Source organism: Saccopteryx bilineata, chromosome 2 (genome assembly GCF_036850765.1).
Source record: "Saccopteryx bilineata isolate mSacBil1 chromosome 2, mSacBil1_pri_phased_curated, whole genome shotgun sequence".
Taxonomy (NCBI): Eukaryota; Metazoa; Chordata; class Mammalia; order Chiroptera; family Emballonuridae; genus Saccopteryx; species Saccopteryx bilineata.
In genome coordinates, this window is record NC_089491.1 from 98,792,623 (window position 1) to 98,820,622 (window position 28,000).

A 28,000-nucleotide genomic window follows, 5' to 3' on the forward strand; every position below is an offset into this window, starting at 1 on the left:
GGAAATGTAGAATCTATTTTTAAAATAATTGTCATTGTACTCTTATTTTTAAGGACGTCATAATCTGTCATTTTTGTCAGTAATTTTCTAGTATAATAATTACTCATGTTTTAGGAATCTTTATGGTTTATAAAGCATTTTCACATACATTTTTTAGTATTCAGTTCTCATAGCAACATAATTGATTGTCACCCCTACTCTTTCAGATGAGGAGACAGTTTCAAAGAGATTATGATCGCCTAAGACTATAAATGGCATGGGATTACTGGTTATGTTCTTCCAACTCAGAGTTCTACATCCCAGGGCTCTTTCTGTTACATCACTATAATTTTACCAAACACAGCCATTTTTAGAAGTTAAGTAAGTATTCTATAAAACAGTTGTTCTCAGCTAGCCCCCAGACTCCCAACACATGTGCGCGCGCGCGCACACACACACACACACACACGCGTGCGCAGATGTCTGGAGAAATTGTTGATTGTTGCCGTGAGCTGGGGTGGCAAGTGTTACTAGCATCCTAATGAGTGAAGACTATTGAGCTACCAGACATTCTGCAAAGGACAGGGGAGATCCAGGCCAGTGTCAGCGCCACTGGTGTGGAACCACTCAGGAAGAATGACCTATTTACCCATTCTTTATATTATTTGTTTTTGTTTTGTTTTTTAAGACTTTATTCACTTTAGCCTGACCAGGCAGTGGCGCAGTGGATAGAACATTGGACTGGGATGCGGAAGACCCAGGTTCGAAACCCTGAGGTCGCCAGCTTGAGCGCGGGCTCATCTCATTTGAGCAAAAGCTCACCAGCTTGGACCCAAGGTTGCTGGCTCGAGCAAGCGGTTACTTGATCTGCTGAAGGCCTGTGGTCAAGGCACATATGAGAAAGCAATCAATGAACAACTAAGGTGTTGCAACACATAACGAAAAACTAATGGTTGATGCTTCTCATCTCTCTCCATTTCTGTCTATCCCTATCTATCCCTCTCTCTGACTCTCTGTCTCTGTAAAAAACAAACAAACAAACAAAAAAAACTTTATTCACTTTAGAGAGGAGGGGGAGAGAAACAGAGAAGGAGGAGGAGCAAGAAGCATCAACTCCCATATGTGCCTTGACCACTCAAATCCAGGGTTTCAAACCTGTGACCTCAGTGTTCCAGGTCAATGGCTTTATCCACTGCGCCACTACAGGTCAGGCCCTATTTACCCATTCTTGACCTGGATATCCACACCCCTTCTTATATGTCTGTAATGTTTAGTACCCCCTCCCCCCAAATTACTTAAAACCTAATTTTTAAGGTAGTCTAACATAAAGGGATTATCTTTCACACAATAGGCATAATTTGGAGTATTTCACTGCTGTTATTAGGAATAAGCATTACTACAAAATAGTAACGGGGATGTAAAGTACAGCATAGTCAATAATATTGTAATAACTATGTTTAGTGTCTGGGAATAACAGAAATCATTTTATAAATTTCGTGATTATCTAACCACTATGCTGTATACCTGAAACTAATACAAAATAATATTGAATGTAAACTGTAATTGAAAACCAATATTTAAATTAAAAGAAATAAACCAAAAGAATAAGCATTAGCGCTATATAGCGTTTAAAATGTTATGTATAACTTAGAGTTCTCTGAGAAATAGTTCCTGGATAGCAGAAGAAAATTTAAACCAAAACACAAATGTTTTATTTCAAACCAATATTTTAATGTTTTCCTGATTTTCTAGTTTTACTGAACTTATGTTGAATGTCAATAAAAAAATATGTGAGTCCTTTTAAGTTTTATTCAGAACTTTTAATTTCTTTGTGTTTTATTTAATGTTCTGCCTCTTTAATAATACCAGATGTGTTTTTCAGTGTTATCCAGTCTGTGCATCCTTAAGGAGACAATTTGCTGTAGAATTTAGAGTGTCCAAGCTCTTCCAACAAGACCTCACAGAGGGACAGTTCAAAAATATTCCTTAGCATCGAGGTGACAACGTTACATAGCCTAACAACGGACATACTCGTAAAAACTTGTAATAACTGTGATAATAAAAAGAGTGAGTTACAGGTTTTATATAAACACCCACTACACATTTTCTAAAGATTTTATAATTGAGTAATAATAATGAAAAAGAAAAGCAGGTGCCATAGTGCAAAACCCAGCCCTTATGAATACCATCTGTTGAGTTGGTCATAAACACTTACTGAAGGTTTCGTTATAAAGGGTTAGTTTTAAACACAAAGAAAATAAGGCTCTAAGACATGAGAGCTTGAATAAGATTATATCAAACCATACCTTAACATAATTAGGAATATTACAGTATGACCCGAGTTATTAAAAAGTAAGAACAACATAATGTATTCTTCCTATCACTCTCCTTGTCCATTTTGGTTTTTTTGAACTGCAAATTAAAGAGCACAGATTTTGCTAAATGAAGCATTCCATTTACAGTACAGTTCTTTTAAAAACATACCTGATAACAAAGTGTTAACTACTGAGTGTCTTATATTTCTGAGAAAGAATATTTAAGCATGAGATTTATGTAAAATCATTTGTATGCAAAAGAAAACTGTAATCAATACTTGTTTTTCTTAATTCTGCTGTATCAATAGTTTTGCAAAATTCTGATAAAATTTTTTGTCTTACAGTAAGTCACTGGACATACCACATAGGAATAGATTTTTGCTTCTGAGCATAATACTACCATTATTGATAGAGTTCAAGTATACCAAATGTAACAATTTTTTAATTTTATGTTAAGTGGATATTATTAATTACTAATTATTATTTTCTGAAGTTCCCAAGCTGAACACTCATTCTACTCAAAACACAACGAAATGTTGCAGGTTGTACTTCCCAGTACTTTATCGGGTTGTTGAATAAACTTATTGCACTGTATAAAGATTTCTTCATCTTTGGCACTGTTGGGCAGAAGTCGTTCACTCCTACTTTCATAATTGAATTATGATGAAGGAAGATTACCTGTTGTAGTAGGGGAAAAGAAAGGATATAAAATACACAGCATATGTTAAAAGAACATATTCTATTTATATTGAATACTTCATGGCTTTATTTTACACTAATTTGAATGTATTCCACTTTAAATGTACGTACTCACTTATGCCTTTTAAAAACTAAATTTAACATGTCAGGATCATGTGGTATACACAAGAGTGCTCTATGTGTGAGGTGTGATGCAGGACTCCTGCCAAGGCCTAGAACACACTACCTGATCAGCATGGCTTCTCTACACTTACATAGGTGTGTGCGTGTTCACTTCAGTGCCATATTGCAATAATGTGTTTTAAAAGTATTAGAAATGAGTAGAATAATGGAACTTAATGCTTCAAGAATTAGACTTGCAATATGGACTCAAAAATAGTGTAGTTAACAATACTTGTTAGCGTTTTCTATGATCAAGAGACAGAAGTGCAACTTCTGCAGAAACAACTGCATTTCTGTGAGTTGTTTTATAGAAAAATATGTCTGTTGACATCTTCAATACATATCTGTAATACAGCATCAATAAGTTGAATCTTCACCAGTGGAGAAAATATAATTTTTTATGCTGTGTATGTGTCTTTAAATTAAATTATTACTCAGGATAGACAATATAGAAACTTCCCTTCATTCCCTTTAACATTGCTGTAAACGCCTTTGGACCTTTTCGACCACTGAAATTTTGGGGAAGTAAAAACTATCTACTAAACCGACAGCACTTTGTCATATAAAAAGTAGGACCTTTTTACTGGCAAAGTCAAGACATTGGTTCTGGCTGTTACTCTAGGTTCTGCCTTTCTGTCTTGGTGAGATCGATCTGATCCAGTCATGAGAACTCAAGGCATTATTAAACCTGTACATTTGGTGCTGGAGTCCCCTCTACCCTCCTTCTTGGGGATATTGTAACAGATGCTTTCCCTGTTTCCTGAGCATTTCCAGTGTCAGTGCAGATGGAGCTTCCCATAGTGCTGACATCTCTGGGAATGAAAAAGTCTGGACATGTCTCTGTTTGCTTTGTGGACATTCATTGAATTGTACCTTTATGACTTGTAGTGCTCTCTGTTTATGTTATAATTCTATTCATTTTTCTAAAATCCTGGCAAGGATGTGGGTAATAGATATAAGCGCACCCAGAAGCTGGGATCAGAGTTGTAGAGTATGCAAAGACGGGACAGCTTGAGGTATAGGCAGGTCATGCTAGCTGGTTCACAATAGATATTTAACTCTAGCACTTGAAAAAGTCAGAGTTGTAACATTAAGATGAACACCTGGGCCCTGGCCGGTTGGCTCAGCGGTAGAGCGTCGGCCTAGCGTGCAGAGGACCCGGGTTCGATTCCCGGCCAGGGCACACAGGAGAAGCGCCCATTTGCTTCTCCACCCCTCCGCCGTGCTTTCCTCTCTGTCTCTCTCTTCCCCTCCTGCAGCCAAGGCTCCATTGGAGCAGAGATGGCCCGGGCGCTGGGGATGGCTCTGTGGCCTCTGCCTCAGGCGCTAGAGTGGCTCTGGTCGCAATATGGCGACGCCCAGGATGGGCAGAGCATCGCCCCCTGGTGGGCAGAGCATCGCCCCTGGTGGGCGTGCCGGGTGGATCCCGGTCGGGCGCATGCGGGAGTCTGTCTGACTGTCTCTCCCCGTTTCCAGCTTCAGAAAAATGAAAAAATGAAAAAGAAAAATAAAAAAAAAAAAAGATGAACACCTGCAGGTAGCAAGTACATCCAGTTTGATGACTTGCATCTCAAAAATAGTGTAGTTAACAATACTTGTTTAAAGATGAATAGTAAAGAAATCTAGAAGCAAGTAGCTCAAAGCCCAGCTTTGTTCTCAGTATATTTTTGCTTCTTGTAAGATGAGAACTTTGTATAGCAAGAACACATGAGAAAAATTAACTAAAGTGAAATGGGATTAAGTAGGGATTCTTAATTTGAGGTCCATAGATGAAAATCGGGGAGATCTGTGAAACTTATAAAATTATGTGCAAAATATTGTCTTCATTTTTGTTCTTGGGAGGATCTTCATGTGATTCTCCAAAGATTCTGTGGCCCCTCCCAGCTGTTCAGGAGTTGCCTGGTTAGAGGGAAAGGATTTTTACTAATGAAGAGCTAGAAATGTAAACCTATGATGTTCCAAACACTGACTTTTGATTTTATATCCTGGCCTGAATTTTTAAAGAAGATTACATTCGCCCTGGCCGGTTGGCTCAGTGGTAGAGTGTCGGCCTGGCGTGCAGGAGTCCCGGGTTGGATTCCCGGCCAGGGCACACAGTAGAAGCACCCATCTGCTTCTCTACCCCTCCCCCTCTCCTTCCTCTCTGTCTCTCTCTTCCCCTCCCGCAGCCAAGGCTCCATTGGAGCAAAGATGGCCCGGGCACTGGGGATGGCTCTGTGGCCTCTGCCTCAGGTGCTAGAATGGCTCTGGATGCAACAGAGCGACTGCCCCAGAGGGGCAGAACATCGCCCCCTGGTGGGCATGCCGAGTGGATCCCGGTCGGGCGCATGCAGGAGTCTATCTGACTGCCTCCCCGTATCCAGCTTCGGAAAAATTAAAAAAAAAAAAAAAAAAAAAGAAAAAAAGATTACATTCTTCTAATCTAGTACCACATTGATAGTGAAAATACTAGGACCTCATCCACAGTCTGCCTTCATTAAATGTTCCCAGAATGAAAGGGTACATGGTTTTACTTGGTTTCCTCCTGACCAGGCCTGCCTTCACATAGCCACTGCCACCCTAGAACCCTGAAATTAGCTGGTGCCTCTGCCACAATGGCCTTAGCAGTTTCAGTTGGAGAAAGAGAAGACTGGAAATGGGTACCTGAGAGGTTTAGTTGACGTTTTTGTAAAAACCATTCTCCTAATGCCCTCCTGCTTTACCCTTGCTTTGTCTTTTTGTTAGGTACTAATAGGTTTCATAAAAACAAAGAAAAGTACTGATATCTATACAATATAAAACACAACTAGAATGTTTTACCTGGAGATATTTCAACTGCTGTAATCCTGATGGGATTTTTTTTAGTTTATTGTTTTCCAAGTGTATTTCTCTTATGCGTGGTATGTTAGCAAGACTTCCATTTTCAATATCTGTGATTTTGTTGTTTCCTAGGCCCAGCCTGAAAGTGATATAAAATTCAGCAACTCTTAAGCAGATGGTGTGATACAGTTAGCTAAAAACACAATGGAGTTAGAAATATAAACCTGTTCTTTTTATATATGTGTTCATAGAACAATATTTCATGGTTTTATTTAATAGCTTATTTCAGTATGTTAACAGTCCTCTCTTTCCCTGTTGGAAAATTCTTTATGTAACCTATATTCAAAAAAGGGACATTTGGAAAGTGCCTTCTCCTTCTACTTGGTGCCCTCTTCCATCATCAAGACAGAATAATAATATTCCTTCTTGTTTTTCCTTCACTCTCTAGTACAGGGGTCTCAAACTCAACTCAGCATGTGGGCCGCAGAGCAAGATCACAGCCGTTTGGCGGGCCGCACTAGGTCTACAAAAGGCAACTGTTACGCAACACTTTTCAGTGTCACAAAACGACCAGAAACTGTAGTTCGTGGATTAGTCTGCGGGCCGCACAAAATTGTTTGGCGGGCCACATGCGGCCCGTGGGCCGCGAGTTTGAGACCCCTGCTCTAGTAGCAACAATGATCATCTTGATTAGGTCCCTGTTACACCTTCTCCAAGAAATTTTATTGATTTGTTCATCATATAGACTACCACTTCTAAGTTAGGATTTGGGGAATTCTTACCTTTGCAGATCTTTGTAGCGTTTAAAATCCTCGAGTTCCACAGTTGAAATTTTATTATGATCTAAATGAAGCTCTAATAAAGTTGATGGTAGTTCTAATGATAAGGAAAGAAATATATGTTAGGTCAAGTAAGATCAAGTCCCATTGATTATTTACTTGTTAAGTTTCACATTATATTATGTAATATTTTAGGGATTTTTTTAAATTTTTTATTATGGAAAATTTTAAACACACACAAAAATGGAAGTTAGTGTTATGAACCATTATGCTGTTGCCCAGCTTCAACAAGTATCTTAATTTTTCCAATCTTAAATGATTTATTATTCTTATTTCATCTATCCCATTACTTATTGATTATTTTAATTGATTTTTTTATTTTTAATTGAATTTTTGAGGTGATATTGGTTAATAAAATTATGTTTTAACTGTACAATACCATAATATATCACCTGTATATTGTATTGTGTGTTCACCATCTCAACTCAAGTCTCCTTCTGACACTATCTTTTTTTAATTTTTTATTCATTTTAGAGAGGAGAGGGGGAGAGAGAGAGAGAGAGAGAGAAAGGGGGGGAGGAGCAGGAAGCATCAACTCCCATATGTACCTTGACCAGGCAAGCCCAGGGTTTCGAACCGGCGACCTCAGCATTTCCAGGTCGACGCTTTATCCACTGCGCCACCACAGGTCACAAGTCTCCTTCTGTAAGCATTTATGCCCCTTTTCCCTCTTCCACCTTCTCCCTACCTCCTTTTCCCCTTTGTTAATCACCATACTCTTATCTATGCCTATGAGTTTGGTTTTTTTGTTTTTGTTTTTGCTTAATCCCTTTACCATTTCCACCCAGGCCTCCCCCAACCTTGCTTCCCTAATTATTGATTATTTTAAAAGTTTTATTTATTCACTTTTTTTGCTGGCATATTTAAAATTAAATTCTATACCTATTGTTATTTTGCCTGTAAAGAGTTGACTAGATACATGTAACTAATCATTCAGTGTCACATTAACAAAATTAGTAATAATAATTTACTATCCTCTAATACTTATTTCCCTAATGATCTCAAACATATTGTTTTATAGTTGATTTAAGTCGGGATCCTAATAAAATTTACAGAATACATTTATTTGATTCTTATATCTCTTTAAATCTGTTCTTCTATTACATTCTTCCTCCTTTTCTCCCTTTTCTATTCATTTGTTTCAGATATTGATTTATTTGAGATACACATATGTGGGTTGGGCTGATAGCTTCCACATGATAGTTTATCATGGTCCTCTAGCCCCGTATTTCTTAGGACCTAGTAGATCTAGATACAGACTATTGCAGTATTCTTTTTATTTTATAGGAATTTCTGCATAAGAGAAGCCTCTCTTAATTGCTTAATCAGCCAACTCTACCAGGCCCATAGCAGGGACCCAGTGAATATTTTCACCTTCTCTTTTTCTTGTACCTGCATCTTCTGACCCCAGCCTCCCCAGATTAACTGAAGCTGGAGTTTTAAGAGGCTCACCAGAAAATTCTGTCAGAGTTCATTTTATTAATCCTTTATAAGACCTGGTATTATATGTAACACCTAGTATTAAAAATGTGAGGTATTATTTGTCACCAAAGTTTCTAGTTAGCTAGCTGGGAAAAGTGTTCTTTTTTTTCCAACTCCTACTGAAACATTTCCTTACTATATTAGTGGTAAAGACTGATGAAGGTAATTGAAGCATCCTTATAATATGAATATTCTTCATGGCTGAATTTATGTTTATTCTAGAATCTACTTTGAATTTTAAAAGTAGAGAGCAGGAAAATAATTCTAAACTGAGAGGATTCTAATTTCTATATACTCACTTCAATATGTAAAAGAAAAGGTTGTTTTTTAAAAGACCTTATGCATTAGTTGAGCAAATCCATCATGCATACAGAAATCACTAGAAAGTTTTCATTGAGTGCACCAGCCTATTCTAGAGTATGTTGTAGCAAGTCAAAGAAGAGAGAACTATCTGTTGTGTTGAGGAGTCAGGGAACCTTCTTGGGTTTGTACAACTTGAGGGGATTTCTCCCTAGGGCTTGGAGAAGGTAAAGAGAGAGAGACAGACAGAGAAACATCAACCTGCTGTCTATTCATGTATGGGTTTTCTAGTCTACTCTTGTATGTGCCCCAACCACAGATTGAACTGTGACCTTAGCATATTATCATTATTATTATTATTATTATTATTCATTTTTCCAAAGCTGGAAATGGGGAGGCAGTCAGACAGACTCCTGCATGTGCCCGACCGGGATCCATCTGGCATGCCCACCAGGGGGCGATGTTCTGCCCCTCTGGGGCAGTCGCTCTGTTGCATCCTGCGCCATTTTGGCACCTGAGGCAGAGGCCAAGGAGCCATCCCCAGCGCCCGGGCCATCTTTGCTCCAATGGAGCCTTGGCTGCGGGAGGGGAAGAGAGAGACAGAGAGGAAGGAGAGGGGGAAGGGTGGAGAAGCAGATGGGCGCTTCTCCTGTGTGCCCTGGCTGGGAATCCAACCCGGGACTCCTGCACGCCAGGCCGACGCTCTACCACTGAGTCAACCGGCCAGGGCCGACCTTAGCATATTAGGACAATGCTTTAACCAACTGAGCTATCCAGTCAGGGCTTGTATCTTTTTTTTTTTAATTTTTACATGGGTGGGAGGGCTTGTATCTTTTAAATTATCAATTTATATTTGTTTTATTAATCATCTGGATGGGATGGATAGTAGAAAAGGGGTTACGGTGAACTTGCAGCTTTAGCTGTGGATCCTGAAAGGCAGAGCCATATGAACGAAAAATGTATTATTAACCATAGGGATTATTTCTGATCCAGGCAGCCATCCTAGCAGAGAGAGAGCATGCTTCCTGAGAAAGGCAGTCCTAGTAAGGTAATCATCAGCTAGGAGCTTGGAGTATTGCGTTAGAAAATTAGTCCGACAGCACACTTAAGGAGCATTTTACTTTGAGGTTCCAGATTCAGGTGAGATGATCAAGAGTGAGGTATTCATTCTGGTGGTAGTTATGTCACAAGATGGTGTTTACCAGGCTCCAAACATTGTCCTCAGACCTTACTGTACATTGACTCTCTAAACTGCACAACAGCTCTGTGAAGCAGCAGATGAGCACTTTGCCCCGAGTTCATGCTGGTCCCTGCCAGAGCCAGCGTCTGTCCTAGTCTGGCCTCATAGGGCCGGCTGGGCAAACCACTCCTTCACAGCTGGGACAAGAGTCTCTGGTCCCATGCGTTTTCTTTTTTCTACAGAGTTCTCACCTGTAACAGGTATTTTACAGAATGACAGAGTATAGATGAATAAGTATCAGGAAAGAGAAGGAAAATAAGAAGTTTATTTCTTCTTAATATTTACTTTCACTGGGGAAATAAAGATTCTGGTTTCAAACTGACAAAAAGAAAAGTACTGCATATGGCCCTTCACGTTGTGCATGAGAAAACACTCAACTTCATATTACACCGACCTGATACACTGATAAAAACAATTCTAATTACAGTGCAGTTTTTACAGTGTATAGAGGTTATAGCATTATACTTAATGTCCCTTTAAGGATGAACATGAAAAAAAAAACTTTATCTTAAATAAACACAAACCTTTAGGAATTGAAGTCAGTTTTGCTTCTGCAATTCTGATATGGTACACTGTCACCCCTTCAAATGCCCCTGGCTCGATCCCATTACTTTCAAGAGGGTTTGCACTCATTTCTGTGGGGAGAAATCACATAATTATAACACGTATGTTGTAAGTGGAGACCCACAATACAGTGATGTTTTGCTCAGTGTGTCTGTTTCTATGTCTATTTACTTACCTTTTGTCACTCTCAGAAAAAGACTACTTTGTATTACATAGGCTGGAATATATAACAAGTTTACTATTTTGCTTTGAATTACTAATCAATAACATCACTCTCTTCCAATCATAAGCATGACCAAGGATTCATTGTAGTAATATTACATTAGAAACAAAGATGATTCTTCATAGAAATCAAAATATTTGTTTTTGCCTGTACATTAATTTGTTACCTAAACGTTTATAGGTCAGTTAGGAATTGTTTCTTGACTAACAGAAAGATAACTGAGGAAATGCCAGTAAGTGAGGCTATTTGGTATGTACCAGGTACTTGGTTGAATGAAATAAGTGAATAAATGAATGAGAATATGGTTAGGAATTTTCAGTGGGTATTTTAGGGGGAGATGGCATGGTTGTTCAGTGGGTTTGAACAAATAGAGTGGAATTTAACATATACATCAGAAAAGTCCTTAGCTCAATAATAATAAAACAGAGAATGAACAGTTAGATGTATATTCCAGGCAATAATACCTGAATTAATTTTCTACACTATATATTTGAGTAGTATACATACATCAAAAATGCTACTTTTAAATTTAATAATAATAATAATAATAATAGATTTTACCAATTAGGATGCAGTCAGAAAACAGAAGCCACACTAGTTATTTAAGAGAAAATTCTTGCCTGACCTGTGTTGACACAGTGAATAGGGTGTGGACCTGGAATGCTGAGGTTCCAGATTCGAAACCCTGGGCTTGCCTGGTCAGGGCCCATATGAGAAGTAGCTGCCACAAGTTGATGCTTCCCACTCCTTCCCCTCTGCCTTTCTCTCCTCTCTCTAAAATCAATAAATAAAATCTTAAAGGGGGGAGGGATTCTTGAGTTTTTGTGTGTGTGTTACAAAAGTCATCTTTATATGCTATAAATTTTAACATTTTAGTTGATTTGTAAATGGGTTATCTAGGTAAAGGTTATTAGATTCAAAAAGTTAATTTTGGAAATTATTAGCTTTAAAAGTTGTTAATGATAATGAAATGTCTACCTCTGTGTATTACTTATAGTTTCTAATTGTCCCATTTATTTGCAAAACCTTACCCAGAACATGTAAAGCATTCATTCCTTTGAATGTTTCCTTTTTTATTTTCTTAACTTTATTATCATGAATTCTGAGTTCTGCTAATGATTTGGGAAGATTAAGAGGTATTTCAGTTAGTTGATTGTGAGACAGATACAGTCTTCTCAACTTCTTTGTGCTTAGAAAGGCTTTTGGGTGAATCTTTATCAGCTTGTTGTTGTTCAGGATCAAAGCCTAATTGGAACATAAAAAGTTACACCATGTTAGGAAGTGAATTGAATTGACCAGTATTCTATAGTGATTAGTCACTAGTGGAAATCAGTGAAATTATGTCATTTTGAGTACTTGATTCTGTGTAAATAATTCCTCAGCCCAATCTAAACTTAAAAAAAAATTTTGGCTAGTGAGTTGGAACAATGCAAAGCTTTAATGATTGGTTTTGTGCCTGTGGTTTACTTTGAGTAGGTGATGTGTTCACATGGTTGAGGCCCTTCTCCTGTTTCTAGAAACTTTCCTTTATGGCAGTGGTTGATAATATTTTCTTTATCTTGCCTTAGCCTGACCAGGCGGTGGCGCAGTGGATAGAGCATTGGACTGGAATGTGGAGGACCCAGGTTCGGAGGACCCAGGTTCGAGACCGTAGGTTCGAGACCCTGAGGTCGCCAGCTTGAGCGCAGGCTCATCTGGTTTGAGCAAAAAGCTCACCAGCTTGGACCCAAGGTCGCTCAGTCTGCCGAAGGCCCGCGGTCAAGGCACACATGAGAAAGCAATCAATGAAAAACTAAGGTGTCGCAACAAAAAACTGATGATTGATGCTTCTCATCTCTCTTCATTCCTGTCTGTCTATCCCTCTCTCTGACTCACTCTCTCTCTGTCCCTGTAAAAAAAAAAAAATTTTTTCTTCATTCTGCAAAATTAAGTTTAACTTCACTTCTTTTATATTTCCTAATTTTACCATTTTTCCTAGAATATAGATCTATCAGGAAAAAAAACTCCTACAAAGTATCAGACATATTTAAGACATTGGAGAGAGAGTGGTGGGTCCTGCAGAGACTCAGCCCTTTCTCAGTCCCATGGTTATTTTTCAGTGTGACATGCAGCGCCCTTTAGAGGACGCAGCAACCCCTGAGAGTAAAGGAACTTGTAGCAACTCTGACTGCATTCTCTACAGACAGGCCCTGTGTGCCCTGTGGAGGGTGCTGACTGCGCTATGTCCGCCCTGGGGGTTGTGGGAACTTCGGAATGAAAACTAGAAAAGCCCTTGGTAACCAAGACTTATCAGTCTCACTAATAATTCACTAATAATTATTTTATTTTTATTTAGAAATTAAATTTAGGGTTTCAGGTAAACATCTCTGTAGCATTTGAATTGTTGATTGCATTGTGTGCTCATCACCTGAAGTCAAATCATTTTCCGCCACCATATATTTGTCCCTCTTTACTCCCTTCCCCCTCCTAGTAATTATTTTCACTGCAAAATGAGCATAGCTTACTCCTTCTTTTACTGCCAGATTTTACAAGGGTGTAAAGGTGTTTCCCCAGGGTGATACAGGAGGCTTAGCATTCCTTAGGAGTTTTATCCCTCTCTACCAATCTAGGGTCTCTCGTTCTTCCAGGGAGCAGCAGCTCTAGATGCATTCCTTTCATGCATTTTATCCCCAGCCCCGTTCTACAGCAGTCTTCCCTGTGTTTGCAGACTGAGTAATATGCCTATGCAAATAGATGCGTTGGCAGTTAAATTGTCTTCATTGTTTTTTCATTTCCCTGTAGCTCTTTGCTGCTCCCTTTTCTTGCCCTTCTTTCAGACATATCACTACTATTAAAATATTTACCTGAGAAAAGTTAAGCCTAAGAAAACAGATGAAACTACATTTTGTTACTAAATGGTAAAATGTACTCCTTTCTGAATGTAAGATGTCAACGAAGAGTTTGTTCTCTTTTCCTTTACTGAAATATGAGGCTGAGCAGGAGGGATGTAACAACTTGGTGAACCCTCATTCAGCCTCAGAAGTCAACTTAGCAAAAATATGTCGTTCCTTTCAGTGATGAAACAGGCACAGTGACTTGCCTCCGGTGGGCCCAGCCTCCTGCCCCGCACACCTTGCTGTCCTTGCTGTGTACTTCCTGTGGGCTGCCCCTGGAAGGAGCCCTGCAGGGAATGTGTGCCTAGACCCCTGAGGTTTGGTGTTTTTCTCCCTCTCTGGTTGGGGCATGCAGCTGCCAGAGACTCATGAAAGGAAGTAGAAGTAGTACAGAATGGGGTGAGAGTGTTCATGTAGTGCTATCAAATGCTGCCGCAGCAAAGTAGGTGTGCAGACTGTCTTCAGTTAAGCTGTACTTTCAGTGTTGGCTTTTATATAAAATTCCAAAAGTGGCAGTCACAGAGCCCTACACAGTGTGGTTCTGTGTGAGGCCAGAAGATGAGAAGAGTATTGCCTTTCAGAAGTAGGGCAGTATGATGAACGTGACTGTAAAAATGGGCTAGAGGTGAACTGTGAGTGTGAGTGTGTGTAATGATCTCACTCATTCTCTAGTGCTGTATAGTCCTTTGTGTAAGAACCACAACGCTAACCAAGCAAATAGAACATAATATGGAGGATTTACAGAATACCTAAAAAACACATTGACTCTCTTTAAAGACAGGTACCAGTGATACTATAAAGTATGTGCTTTGAAAAGTACTTTGTATTTGTACATTGGCCAGTCTAGAAATACTAGGCTGGTGGCAATAAATAGTAAGTGATTGCATGCTGAGCACCTTACTTGTATTCATTCATCTGGTCTAAATAAGCATTCTGAATTTCATGCTGTCATTACACCCCTTTCATGGCTGAACAAGGTTGGGCTTAGTGGTAAACTGCCTTCCCAGTGTCCATTTTTGGTGGAGGACGTGAGATTTGAGCCCAGGTTTGCCTGCCTATAGAACACACATTGTCCAATACAGTGCCACATAGAAATTGACTAAAAGAAAATTAAGGAGGTCTAAGACAGTTCATGTCATCTTTTTGATTCTTATTTCCCAGTGATTAACAGGCATACATATGGACTAAATCCCTGGAATACTCCTGAAGTATAATAAATAATGATGTGACAAATTAAATTAAAAACTTTTTATGATTTCAGTATTATATGACATTAATTATTGTGGGTATGTAGCTGAATATAGGTTGAAGAAGCTATAGAAGCATTCATAGGCATATTTTCCCTTATGAAGTTAGAACAATGGTCTTGCTGTTCTCCAAACTTTTCCATGTTCTGAAGGGAATAGGGTGGATTAGAGGGATCCTTGATGGAATCCATCATGGCATTTCTGTTTCTGATTGTCATATATATATATATATATATATATATATATATATATATAGTAATATATAATATATATATATTTTGTATTTTTCTGAAGCTGGAAACGAGGAGGCAGTCAGACAGACTCCCGCATGCACCTGACCGGGATCCACCCGGCACACCCACCAGGGAGCGATGCTCTGTCCATCTGAGGCGTCGCTCTGTCGCGACCAGAGCCACTCTAGCGCCTGGGGCAGAGGCCAAGGAGCCATCCCCAGCACCCGGGCCATCTTTTGCTCCAATGGAGCCTCGGCTGCGGGAGGGGAGGAGAGAGAGACAGAGAGGAAGGAGAGGGGGAGGGGTGGAGAAGCAAATGGGTGCTTCTCCTGTGTGCCCTGGCCGGTAATCGAACCCGGGACTTCCTCACGCCAGGCCGATGCTCTACCACTGACGATTGTCTTAATATTTAAATGAGGCCTCAATTATAAGTATATGCTTTTCCAGTTTCTCTGTCTCTTCATATCTATTCTATATTTATCTATATCTATTATATATGTATATGTGTATGGAAACAGTGGTATGATTAAAGTTTAACCAAAACTGAGCACAGTACGTTTGAAAAAGAAAGGAGCAATGAAGACCCCAGAGTCCAGGTGCCTGGATGTGCAGAGCAGAGAATGGCTTTGCAGGAAGGCTGGCTTGGCTCCTTCGGGTGTCACCCCTTCCAGGCAGGCTTGGCAGGAGGACTGAGCAGGAGAGCCTAGTAAAGAGCACCCCTCGTGGGGCCTAGAACATGATCCACCTGATTGTCCTTGCTCTCCTAGCTGACACACAGGCACTAGTTTGCATAATAGGACACAGTAGTCTCCTTTTCCTCTCACCTGGGATGGGTCAGCAGGGTCCACACACTGACCTGAACAGCAAGCAGGGTGACCTGAACAGGTCTTTTAGATATAGGAAGATAACAGCCGACGTGGATGGCAGCAAGCAACATGTGGTCATGGCATCTCTACCTTTTCCTCTCATAGCTACACCTCCACTACAGTTGACAAGCTCTGCATTTCTTCTCTCCAGCCACAGCATGAGATTGTGAAACACGGCCTGGGAGAGCACAGGTGCTGAGCACCACGCTGAGGGGGAGAGACGGCACCCCAGGCCTGTGACAATGTGCTATCAGGCTCTCCCCCAGATTTAATTCCAAATTAGAGATTTTACTTTCTAAAATCTAGAGACTCAAAATGTTTAAAAGAGAAATAGAAATCTTTTAAATTTTAGAAAATTAAAATATTAATAAGTATAGTAAGGAAAAATTCATTTTCATCCTTAAAGGTATAGAAAAAAGCCATAAAGTATATATTAGTCAATTAGATATATTGCATGTACTGCTGCTATTAGACATTGGTGGTGCCTTAGATAAGTCAGTTGGTTTGGATACAGATTTTCTTAACACTGTATTATTCTAATGAATTTCTGTAAATAATCATAATCTTATTCATTTTAGTGTATAGTGACTGTGATGAGCTAAATACCATAGATTAGAAACTCATTTGAGGACCGTGTACTTAATTCTTAGCCCACTGCCTTCGCTTAGCTGTTAGTCAGTAAACAGTTGAATTAAATTACTAATTGAATTAAATCTATAATTTTTCATTGTTTAGAACTCCATTAAATAACAGGCTTTTGCCATTCTTCACACACAGAAAAGTAAGACTTGTTTACATGAACACAATACAAACAATTATTTTAGTAGTGATATTTAAACTCAAATATTTGAATATATGAGCATGTATTCTTACATAAAGTGAAGTGAGTCCTTTAAAATCATTTTCTTTGATCTCCTTAATTTTATTGTTTTGAAGATCAATCATTCGAGTGTCTAATGGAATGTTGCTTGGGACAGAGGACAAACCTGAGAAATAAACAAACATATTTCATGTTACATATAACTTATATGATGAAGAGACTACTAATATGTTGGAAATGTGCATTTGTTAAAAACCCATGGTTACCATTATGTAATAGATGACTTAACATCTTTATTATATGCGGCTTAAGTGTCTGTTTGTCACCGATAGCTTATTGGTTGCTTGCGTAACTGTACTAGCCAATGGGGTGAAGTTGCCACGGCTGAACGCAAATTGAGCGGGTCAGGGGTAAGGTGAACATTTGTTTGCATTGGCAATCATCTGCTTTTGAAACAATTTAAGGCTGAACGCAAATTGAGCGTGTCAGGGGGAAGGTGAACATTTGTTTGCATTGGCAATCATCTGTTTTACATAAAAACTACGTCTTAATGTAATTTCTTTTAAGAATGCCTCCTAGAAAATACAGCACTGAAGAGGAGAGAAAAGGAGCTAAAGCTGCACAAAAACGACTTTCTCGACAAAAAAGAAACCACTGAGCAGAGAAAGACAAGGCTTGCTTCAGTCGCAGAGCAAATACGTTTTTCTCGGCAAAATGAGACTGATGAGCATAGAGAAACAAGGCTTGCCTCAGATGCAAGACAAAAAAGCCTGTTTCGACAAAATGAGTCCCTTGAACAAAGGCAGGAGAGAAATGCAAAAAAACGACAGAGTAATGCTGACCGAAACGCAAAAAGGATTAAAAGTTTCAAACGGAGAAACTTTAATATTTGAGCATTCCTCTGGTGACATGAATATTAAATGTGAACACTTAATTGATGGTCCTCTGCAAGGCGAGCTTAAAAATGATGGAAAGATCTACACAAGAAATGTTGTGTACAAAGAGATCTTTGACATGTGAATTAATATTTTATTATTTAAATCACCTTTATTGAGCCAGCGGTGGCTCTTAAGTAATGTACCGCCAGTGGTTTCCTTCATTGCACTCTACTTTAAGCAATTAAGCAAGTAGAAGGGGGAAACCCCGTGGGACACTAAGCAAAGGGGCGTCCTCGCCGCCTGCCCTGGGTAATTCAGTTTGAATTAGCAGACACCTTTGCACAAATCATTTTAATTACAATTTATAATATCTAGAACAGCGGTCATTTTGTATGACCGCCGGGCTTTCTAGTGTAGCATATGACAAAAACACTGTTCTCTGGAAAGGCCTAAAGACCTTTTCCAATAATTTATTTTTACAAGGTGTCTAGCTGGGTCTGGCTGTCACTGCTTGTCTGCTGTCAGGTGACATGAAATTGAAGTAAATTGCACTCACCTATCTCATTTTGTCCTTTAATAGCATACTTTATTAAATAAAGTCTCTAGAGTGGATTGTAACAAGCTTTGACTAGTGAGTGCCACAAATGCTGTAGCAGTAGGAAATGAGTCGAAAGCTTTCAAAGGCACCATGTGCTCATATGGACTTTGGAAGTAGCCCTACTGGGCCTCCAGCCCTGGAACAGGAGATGTGTGCCAGACCGTGGCTTCCTACAGTGAGGCAGATTTGAGTCATCTCTTCTTATGGAAACAGCGAATACAGCAGCTCTTGATGTAATTGCTGTCACACCCTCTCTTTCAGCAGGGTATGAGTGTGCCCCTCTATTTGAGAACACCTTCATTAGAAGTATTAAGGAAATAAAGTACTCAGCAGCGAAATACACATTTTTAAGAGAATTTAAAAAATAATTTAGTTCAGCCACTTTAGTCAATTCTAAAATCAAATCTCAAAACAAATAGAGAATTGTTTTAAAAATGTATAGATTAGAGGGGTGTTTCTCTCTCTCTCTCTCCTTTCCTTTCTGTCTAAAATCAATCAATAAGTAAAAATTTTAAATATATAGATTACAGATTTCACTACTCTATAAGTTATTATCCAGGACAGTTGATTAATTTTGTTATTGTAGAGTTTTCCTAGAAAGCACAATCTCTACGTCCTGGCACCCAAAGATAAAGAAACTAACATCCATTCTTTGTGAAGAAAATGAAAATGAGGTACTTTGGTTCAAATTTGGGAAGAGAAGGAAATGGTCTATATATGAAATTCTCATTGTTTACCTCTGATTTTATGGACTTTTAAAAAAAGTTTTGATGTACTTGGGGTTTGTTATACTTCCCAAAAATTCAAATGAAAATTTCTTACATACTCAATGAGCTGGTTTTTGAAATTTTAGTGAAGACTTTTCATTTTCTTTTAATATTGTCAAAATGACATGATTCTCCAAAACAAGCTGACATGTTCTTACCTAGATCAGAACAGTGTACAACTCTTGAGTAGCACTGGCATCCAAACGGACATGTTGGAAACAGATCGAATGGGTAGAAGGAGTTAATTGACTCTCTTGTTGGAAAAAGAGAGTTGTCAGCATCAGTGTCACCATCACCTTCGTCTTCCATGTCCTTCAGCATCATATCCTTAAGCGTCATGTATGAAGGGTGAAATAAGGGTTTGGCAGAGCACACGGCCAGGAATACTAGGAGCACACACTCCTTCATGTTGCCTTGTGCACAGGACCAGTCCAAGACTAAGTAGACAGAAGATGAGGTTAATGGTTAAACATAAAATTACTGCAACTGTACATTTCTTAGAGCTGATAATAATACAATGAAATGCCATTCTTATTCGTCGTTAGTGTGAGAGTAAATTTACAGAAAGTTTTGGAAAGCAATTCAGCAGTATGCAATACAAGCTTTAAAAAGATTGTATTTCATCTAGTCATTTATACCTTTTGGAATCTAATCTGAGGAAATCTAATATGCATGAAGATGTTCATCATAGAATTATATATGATAGCAAAAAAAATTAAAGATTAGACTGTGGTAAAAGGGAAATAGTGAAATAAAAAAGTGTATATTTGTGAAATACTTTTTTTTTTTTTTTTAAAGAGAGAAAGAGACAAGAAGGAAGGGAGAGAGATAAGAAGTATCAACTCGTAGTTGTGGTACTTTAGTTGTTCTTTGGTTGTTTTTTCATATGTACCTTGACGGGGGCGGGGGGAGGTGGCTCAGCAGAGCAAGTGACCCTTGCCCAAGCCAGTGACCTTGGGTTTCAAGCCAGCTACCTTTGGGCTCAAGCCAGCAACCATGGGTCATGTCTAAGATCCCACGCTCAAGCCGGCAATCCCACACTCAAGCCAGCAACCCCGCACTCAAGCTGGTGAGCCCTCTCTTAAGCCGGTGACCTTGGGGTTTCAAACCTGGGTCCTCAGTGTCCCAGGTTGACTGTCTATCTATTGTGCTACCACCAGTCAGGCTCATGAACTTTTTTTTTTAAATGAGAGGAGGGGAGATAGTGAGATAGACTCCTGTATGCTCCCTCACCAGAATCTACCTAGCCACCTCTGTCTGGGGCCAATACTCTGACCAACCAAGCCATCCTCAGAGCCCTGAGGCCCATGCTTGAATCAATTGAGCCATTGGTGGCAGGAGGGGAAGAGAGAGAGAAGGGAGAGAGGGAGAGAAGCAGATAGTCACTTTTCCTATGTGCCCTGACTGGGAATCAGGCCCAGGGCGTCCATATGCTGGGCAGATGCTCTATCCACTGAGCAGACTGGCCAGGGCCTTATAAAATACCTTTTTTTAAATGAAATACTTTTTAACTCATAAATATAAAAAATCCATCCATACCAAATTGACATTAATACACCTAACTGATAATAATCTCTGGGTAGTAGAATGATGAATGACTTCTTGTGTTCGTTTTTTGTTAGCTTGTTTTTTTTTTAATGACCATGAAGTGCAACTTGTATAGTTAGGAGACTAATAAATGTTTTTTTAAAAATAAAGCCAGTTATCATACCTGACTGTTCCCAAATCCTGCCATTGCCTTAATAGCTGTATCACTTTCAAGGTGAAACCTCCCCGTTTCCTTGGCACAGCGTCTGAAAGTTTTCTTTCATGGAGCTCTCTGCCAGCACCATCCCCAGCCTCATTCTCAGAGGTGGTCACTTTTTCCACAGTGCCATCTGGATTTCTTCCTTCTAATTTGTTCCGTTGTCTAATACCCAATCTAAAGCATCTGAGGTACAAAGTATTCTTTCTTACTCATCTTTCCACTGTATACCTTTTGGTTTTGGTGTGTGTGGGGGGGTGGGGGTTTGTTTACAGTTGTATTTTTTAAAGCCCACACAAAACTGGAATGTATGAGTGATTACCTGAGCATGGGTTTGTTGTTAATCTGATTGTGGGTATTGTTCCAGGTGTGCTTAATGATCATGGTTTTTTAACTATCACCTGTGAAACATACATTCTTTGTAATATTCAAAAATTATAAAAGCATTATGGAACAGATTTATGCCAGTGCGGGAACTCACCCCGATGTCCCTCAGTCAGGTCAGCCAGCAGTATCCCTGCCCGCTCTGCCTGAGAACCAGACAGCACCTTAGCCATCAGGGCTTCCAGAGTCAGTCAGTCGGCCCAGTCTGAGGAGGACCTGGCCCCCAAATCCTTGAATCATGCAAGCTGCTTATAATTTCCCTGAACCCAGAAATCAGCTTTAACATCTCTTTCTGTACTTAGTAATCAGAAGTGAATTAACTAAATTAAAACATTCATTTGTATGTGGTATTCCTTTTAATCACCAGAGGAAAGCTTACATTATTAATTCTTAGAAGTCAAAATGGCACTGTGAATATTTTGCCCCCCGGGTGGCTGGACATCGCCAGTCTGCTACACGAGGTTTCCCTGCAATAGCCTATGCTCAGTAATGCTGGGAAAGAGGAGAGGCTAGGACATGTCTGAGAATGGCAAAGCTTTTTATATTTTAATTATCCTGTTCTGAAATCCCACTTCAGAACTCTGCACTGTCTTGTGGAAGGGTCAATTAAGAATTTATTCTAGATACATCCGTGACATTAACCAAGAGGAAGGGGATGCGCAGAGAGCTTCAGTTGCTTCCCCAAGGCCACACGGCCAGAAAATATTAGATCCTGGGTTAGAATCCATGTGTCCTATCCCATTCTCTGCATCTTCAGATGCAGCCCATATGGTAGCATTCTACTTTTATCCCCAAATCTAGTGACCTCACAGGCGCACTGGCATTTCTTCCCCTCCAGCCAGTCTACACATTGTATTCTGGTAAACATCTATGCAGAAAGGGGCTCCCACACAGCTTGGGTTGGGCGAGCAGGAATGGGAGCAGTTGTGTGGTCAGATTTGTATGATACAGAGGAGACTGCTGGAAACCCAAAGCCCAGCAGCTTTTGTCAGCTGTCCCAGAGCATGGGTTGGTATTGTGTATTCCAGGAATCTTGGCATGCGTAGCAGGTTAAGGTCAGCTGGGCTTCTTTTCCAATGTCACTTTGTCTCTGGCACATTATTTCTGCTTCTTGGCTGCCTAACTAACTTTATTCATTGTGTTTCTTGACCTTAGGCTTCTTTGTGATTCCTGGCTCTTTAATGCTTGGTCCCCAGCATGGCCTTGATCTTCATATCTCTCAGCTAATTCAGTTCTTAGTCCTTAGTGAAAGCAAAGCTTATCCCTAGTACTAATTTATTCTTTAACATTGTTCTGCATTGCAGCTGTGCCTTCAGGAGCCGTAGCTACCTTGACCTTTTCTGACCTTGGCATAGAGGCTGTTGAATGAAATGTCATTTGAGATCCTGTCTCAGCCTGACCTATGGTAGTGCAGTGGATAAAGCATCGACCTGGAACCCTGAAGTTGCTGGTTCGAAACTCTGGGCTTGCCTGGTCAGGGCACATATAGGAGAAGATGCTTCCTGCTCCTTTCCCCCTTCTCTCTCTCCTCTCTCTAAAAAATAAAGAAAAAACAAAACAAAACAAAAACAAGAGAGATCCTGTCTCTAGCTTTGTTTGAGGTTGCTGGAGTTTCTCAGTGGACATGTATCAGGTACCCTCCATGTGGCAGGCACAGTGCTAGGAGGTAGAATCCGCGAAGTGGAACACGTCTAGGCAGTCTCGATGGAAACACCCCTTCCCATTCTCTTCCCTGCTCAAAAATCATAACCAGAGCCCCTAATATGTGTGGAATTGTTGTAAAAGTTAATAGTTGGTCAGGTGAATTAATAAAAAACTAAAAAATAAATGTCCAAGTTACTAAATAGAACTAAACTGCAAGTAAACTATGTTGATTGTGTACACTGTGGTTCAGTCAGTTTGGAGGAATCTCCAGATGTGTGGTTCTCAGACTCTGAAAGTAAAATTTTCGACTATATGTCTGTCTACTCTTCATAACCCTCAGTTTACTGTTCGAGACCAATAGAAGTAAAGACCTCAGTGAAGTACACATGCATATGAAAAAGAGATTAAATAGAATACACAAACCTAATAAAGAGAGACAGTGGGATTATGAGTGAAAAATTATGTTGTTTTCTAAATAAATATCAGCCTGCCATGAAAATTGTTTTTGCTCTTGTCCTCTCTGTACTTTTGTATTGCTACCATTTCTACAGTATTAAATAGTTAATACAAATTAAAGTTTCCCACAGCCTAACCACACAGTGGCACAGTGGGTAGAAAGTCGGCCTGGGACGCTGAGGATCGAGGTTTGAAACCCTGAGATCGCCAGCTTGAGCATGGGCTCGTCTGGCTTGAGCATGGGCTCATCTGGCCTGAGCACAGGTTCATCAGCTTGAGCATAGGATCACTGGCTTAAGCATGGTATCATAGACATGACCCATGGTCCCTTTGAGCCCAAAGGTTGCTGGCTTGAGTCCAAGGGCGCTGGCCTGAGCAAGAGGTCACTTGCTCTGCTGTAGCCCCCACCCCCTGGTCAAGGCACATATGAGTAGTCAATGAACAACTAAGGTGCCACAACTACGAGTTGATGCTTCTCATCTCTTTCCCTTCCTGTCTGTCCCTGTCTGTCTGTCTGCCTCTCTCGCTTTAACAAAAAAGTTTTCCACATACTGCCCTCCTAAAAGTCTAGTCATATTACTCTCCTGGGAAATTGTTTAGGGTCACAATTTCTTAAAGCCTAGCTCTATTTACTCTGAGCCTTGGGAAATAAAGTTTGGTTTAAAAAAATTGTTTTTGAGTTGGTTGATTGGTTAGAATTTCAGTATTTTCTTATAGAGCAGAGGTATAAGGGCTGTAGTTTCCCAGTCTAGACCAGAAAAGACTTAATATACCTGAGATATAGACCTAAGAATACCATAGAACTTTAAAAAATATGTTTAAGCCCTGGCAGGTTGGCTCAGCGGTAGAGCGTCGGCCTAGCGTGCGGAGGACCCGGGTTCGATTCCCGGCCAGGGCACACAGGAGAAGCGCCCATTTGCTTCTCGACCCCTCCGCTGCGCTTTCCTCTCTGTCTCTCTCTTCCCCTCCCGCAGCCAAGGCTCCATTGAGAGCGGAGATGGCCCGGGCGCTGGGGATGGCTCTGTGGCCTCTGCCTCAGGCGTTAGAGTGGCTCTGGTCGCAACATGGTGACACCCAGGATGGGCAGAGCATCGCCCCCTGGTGGGCAGAGCGTCACCCCATGGTGGGCGTGCCGGGTGGATCCCGGTCGGGCGCATGCGGGAGTCTGTCTGACTGTCTCTCCCTGTTTCCAGCTTCAGAAAAATGAAAAAAAAAAAAATGTTTAAGTGCAATGTGTGAGCCAGTGTAGGAAACCAGGAACACGTGTTGGTAGGCTTTCCCTGTGGCCTGGCAGGCGGGGACTTGCCTTCACTCCTGCAAACCTTATTTTCTTTCCACTTCGTATTGCCGTCTTGTTGCACTGTGACCTAGGAGAGCTTAGAAGTGAGGTGCAGGCTAGGATGGGGAGCAGGCTGACAATAGCAGATGTGACCAACATGGAGGTATGCTGGTGTAAGGAACAGAGCTGGGAGGACACTGGGAAGCCAGGCACAGATGAAGGAGGAGAAAGAAGCCAGGCATGGGGGTGGGGTGGGGTTTCTCTTCCACATCCCCTTCTGCAGGGCTGCCGACCAGCTCACAAATGGGGTCTGGAGCAGCAGCCAGTGTCCCTCTCTTCCTTTCTCCTTTCCAGGCTCTCCTTTCTTACACTAATTAGTTATGTGAGACTCTCCCTGCTTTAGATGAGTGGAGACTCTGGCCTGCTAAATTAGACAGTGGTGCAGCTGTGGTAATCAGGAAGCTTTCCGGTCTGCTGGCTGGTGGGGCAGCCTCCTATCATGCCTTCCCAGCCTGCCCTGTGAGTGAGAGAGACCTGCGGAAGCAGGAAATGTCATCTAGTTGGAACTTCCTCTGAGTGTTAGAGTTTCCTACAGAACATTCTGGACCAGATAGTGGTGCACTCTGCTTGCATGCCTCCAGGTGTGTACTCCTTGAGAGGCATCCAGTTTCATTGTGCATCTGTGGTTGATAAAATCTTTATGTTGGTACTACACTTGCTCCTAGCTAAAAGGCTGAGAAGCAATGAAAAATCTTTATTTACATTGAGACTAAAATTGCCTCTGGCACACTTGTCTCTCTCTACTAGTTCCGTCTTCTTTTAGCCATATAAAACTACTCTTATCTTTTTTGTATTCTCATATTCTGGTTACATGAAAAGAGAAGCCAGGTGAATCTTAATTCCACGAAGAACTCACCCTTGATCTGAGATGGTAAAGTCCTGATAAAGTATGATTGATTGTAGACCCCAAACCTTACCTTATTCTATTATCAGTAGAAAAATATTGGAGTATCTGGGAGGATATACCATATACTCTTTAAAATTGTTTTTCTTTTTAATTTATTGATTTTAGAGAGAGAAAAGAGGAAGGGGAGAGAGAGAAAGAAACACCAACTTGTCCCACTTATTTATGCATTCTTTGATTCTTTTATTTGTCCTGACTGGGAAATGAATCTGCAACTTTGTTGTATCGAGACAATGCTCTAACCAACAACTACCCAGCCAGGGCCTAAATTTTGAATTAATTAATATAGCTCAAGCTCTTACTAGATTAGTTTTAGCAGTATTTAGATTGTGGTATTTTTAAAACTTTAAAAATATTTAAGTCTTGTTCTCAGGAAGACTCAGTATTTTCCCAATTTGAAAGCTTTGGATTTTTGTTTCAAGTATCTTTTAGTCAGAATAAAATTTGGAATATTGTTTTGGTACTAATACTGTTATTAATCGAGCCATAACAGGTTAAAGACTTCTCTCCCATTGCCCTCTTTTACCTCTAAGGAAGCTGAGGCCAGCCTCCGCCCTCCTGCACTGTCCACCCTGCTGCATGGCCTCCTCCAAATCTCAATCCCACAGTGACTTCCAGGAGTAACCAAACTGTCCTTGCAGAGGACGGGGTGAGAAGTTTGCCCAGGTTCTCAGGACTGGAAATGTAACTTAGAAGTGTCCTTCTGAATTAGCTTAAGCTCCTGTTTTTCTCTTCAATGTTCCACAAACTTAGAATGGAAAATTTGTCTAAGTGAAATGGTATTTCCTCTCAGACACTATTATTAGGAAAATAAGTCACTGTGCTTTTAAATCCCATACTTGGCAACTTTCCCCTTGGAAGTATTTCTGTCAATTCACAAGTGCCAGTAGTAGTTTTTCAGTATACAAATGTTATATAACATACTCTGTTCACAGATGGAATCCAGACTAAATTCAGGTGTAATCAAGGCAAAGCCATGTGAGTGAGCAAGTAAGGTAAAGGTCCAAACATGCATTTGGAAACTTACTCACAGTACCTTTTGGTCATGGAAACTGATACTTTTATAGACTATACTTTCCTTAAAGAAACAATGAACTTCACTTTAAAGTATAAATAGAACTTGATTAAAGAGCTATTTGGCTGCTTTCCCCTTTATACCACTTTTGTCCTTTATCATCTTTAAAACATATCCAGCAACCTTCCTGCTGTCTTAAAAAACAAAACACTCCTACTATTTCATTTTTCTGCTGTTTCCTCTAGTGTAAGCAATTTGTGCTTATAAAATTAATCTACTTTGTCTCAAATCTCAGATCAATTATCAAATATTTTTTTATTATCTTTTAATATGCAATAGTTAGTTGTAATAAAGGACTGCACATCCTCTCTTCTTCCCACCACTGTACAATATTGCTAAATATTGAAGAGAAAATCTCAAGATGCTTTCACATCTGTGGACTTTTGATTTATATTGATTTCTTTTTTGTTTTTTTACAACAACTCACTGATTCTTGGTAGAATTAATTTGTAAAAGTACTTTATTTTTAGAGTGCTATAGACCCCTCAGATTTCTTTGGAATATAATCCTACACATGTGACCATGGTTCATTGCTGTCATACCTCTGAGCAGATTAAAAAGAAAGACTGCTCTACTCTGTTTAAATTATGAGGGAGTAGAATAGCAAATACATTGTTTAATTTTTTTTAATCTAAGATTTAATTTTAAAAAATTTGGGATGGAATAAAGGAAATCTTTAAGTTCTGACTTTATGGGTTTTGTGAAAAGAAGTTCCTAATTTTTATATTGACTATAGAGCTAGTTAAACTGTTGCTGGTCATTATTCTTTACTGAAATTATGTGGATTTCCATTTTAATTGTACAGTGCCATTTCATTCCATAAGAATAAGGAAGACTTTTATCAAGGGAAAATATGAATATTCAAGTGTTTAAGTAAAAATCACATTTGAATAATACATCTGTTTAAAAAATACATTAGAAAATGTTATAGTTTTACATTTCAAAAGAAACATTTACTATTTTATTTAATGTATTTGTGATATTCTTACAATTCCTTATAATTTATTAAGATAATATCTTTTTTCTAAAAAGAAATACATATGTTTAAATTCATGTTAACATTAATAGTAAAGCACAATGACAGGTTTCACTTAGTTGTAAAATAAAAGTCATAATTATTGAATATTATATTATGACATAAAAAACTAGAGTAATTTTAGGTTGATATGTAATTAAGTATTGATTTTTAAGAAATTATGCAGATAAACTTGAAACTTTATCATATAATTTGTAAGCATTTATATTAATAATATTCATGTCCCCTTACTATTGACTATAAAATAATTGTATACCAGTAAGTGAAAAAAATACATGAAAACATACCTTGTAAGAAGAGAGTAAGTCCTCTTGAAAGCAGAACTTTCCACCATGTACTACTTATGCAATGTAAATATTCTCAGGTACTATTTAAGAAGAAAAGATGAGGTGTTACATAGAAAAGAAAAGCACCCTTCAGCAGAGGCTTGTGTGGCCGCACCCTGGGTGACACTGAAATAGGCTGTTTCCACAGATTAGCCCATGTTCGTACTGAGAAGCAAGATTAAAATTTGTTACTGCTCATGTGTTTTCC

General features: G+C 39.6%; 2 protein-coding genes across 6 annotated transcripts in view; one reads left to right on the forward strand and one right to left on the reverse strand.

Annotated features, from left to right (window-relative positions):
* The window catches only part of CENPP (centromere protein P), a 261,199-nt gene that overhangs the window by 115,472 nt on the left and 117,727 nt on the right, over positions 1-28,000 (forward strand). The gene's annotated exons all lie outside the window — the stretch shown is intronic.
* On the reverse strand, positions 1,689-27,998 carry ASPN (asporin). The gene is made up of 8 exons (XM_066257457.1): positions 27,754-27,998; positions 19,043-19,321; positions 16,695-16,807; positions 11,634-11,847; positions 10,340-10,450; positions 6,737-6,830; positions 5,955-6,093; positions 1,689-2,972 (listed from the first exon to the last, which is right to left on the reverse strand). Exons 2-8 carry the CDS (start codon positions 19,290-19,292, stop codon positions 2,775-2,777), a joined length of 1,119 nt encoding a protein of 372 aa, XP_066113554.1. The 5' UTR covers positions 19,293-19,321; positions 27,754-27,998; the 3' UTR covers positions 1,689-2,774.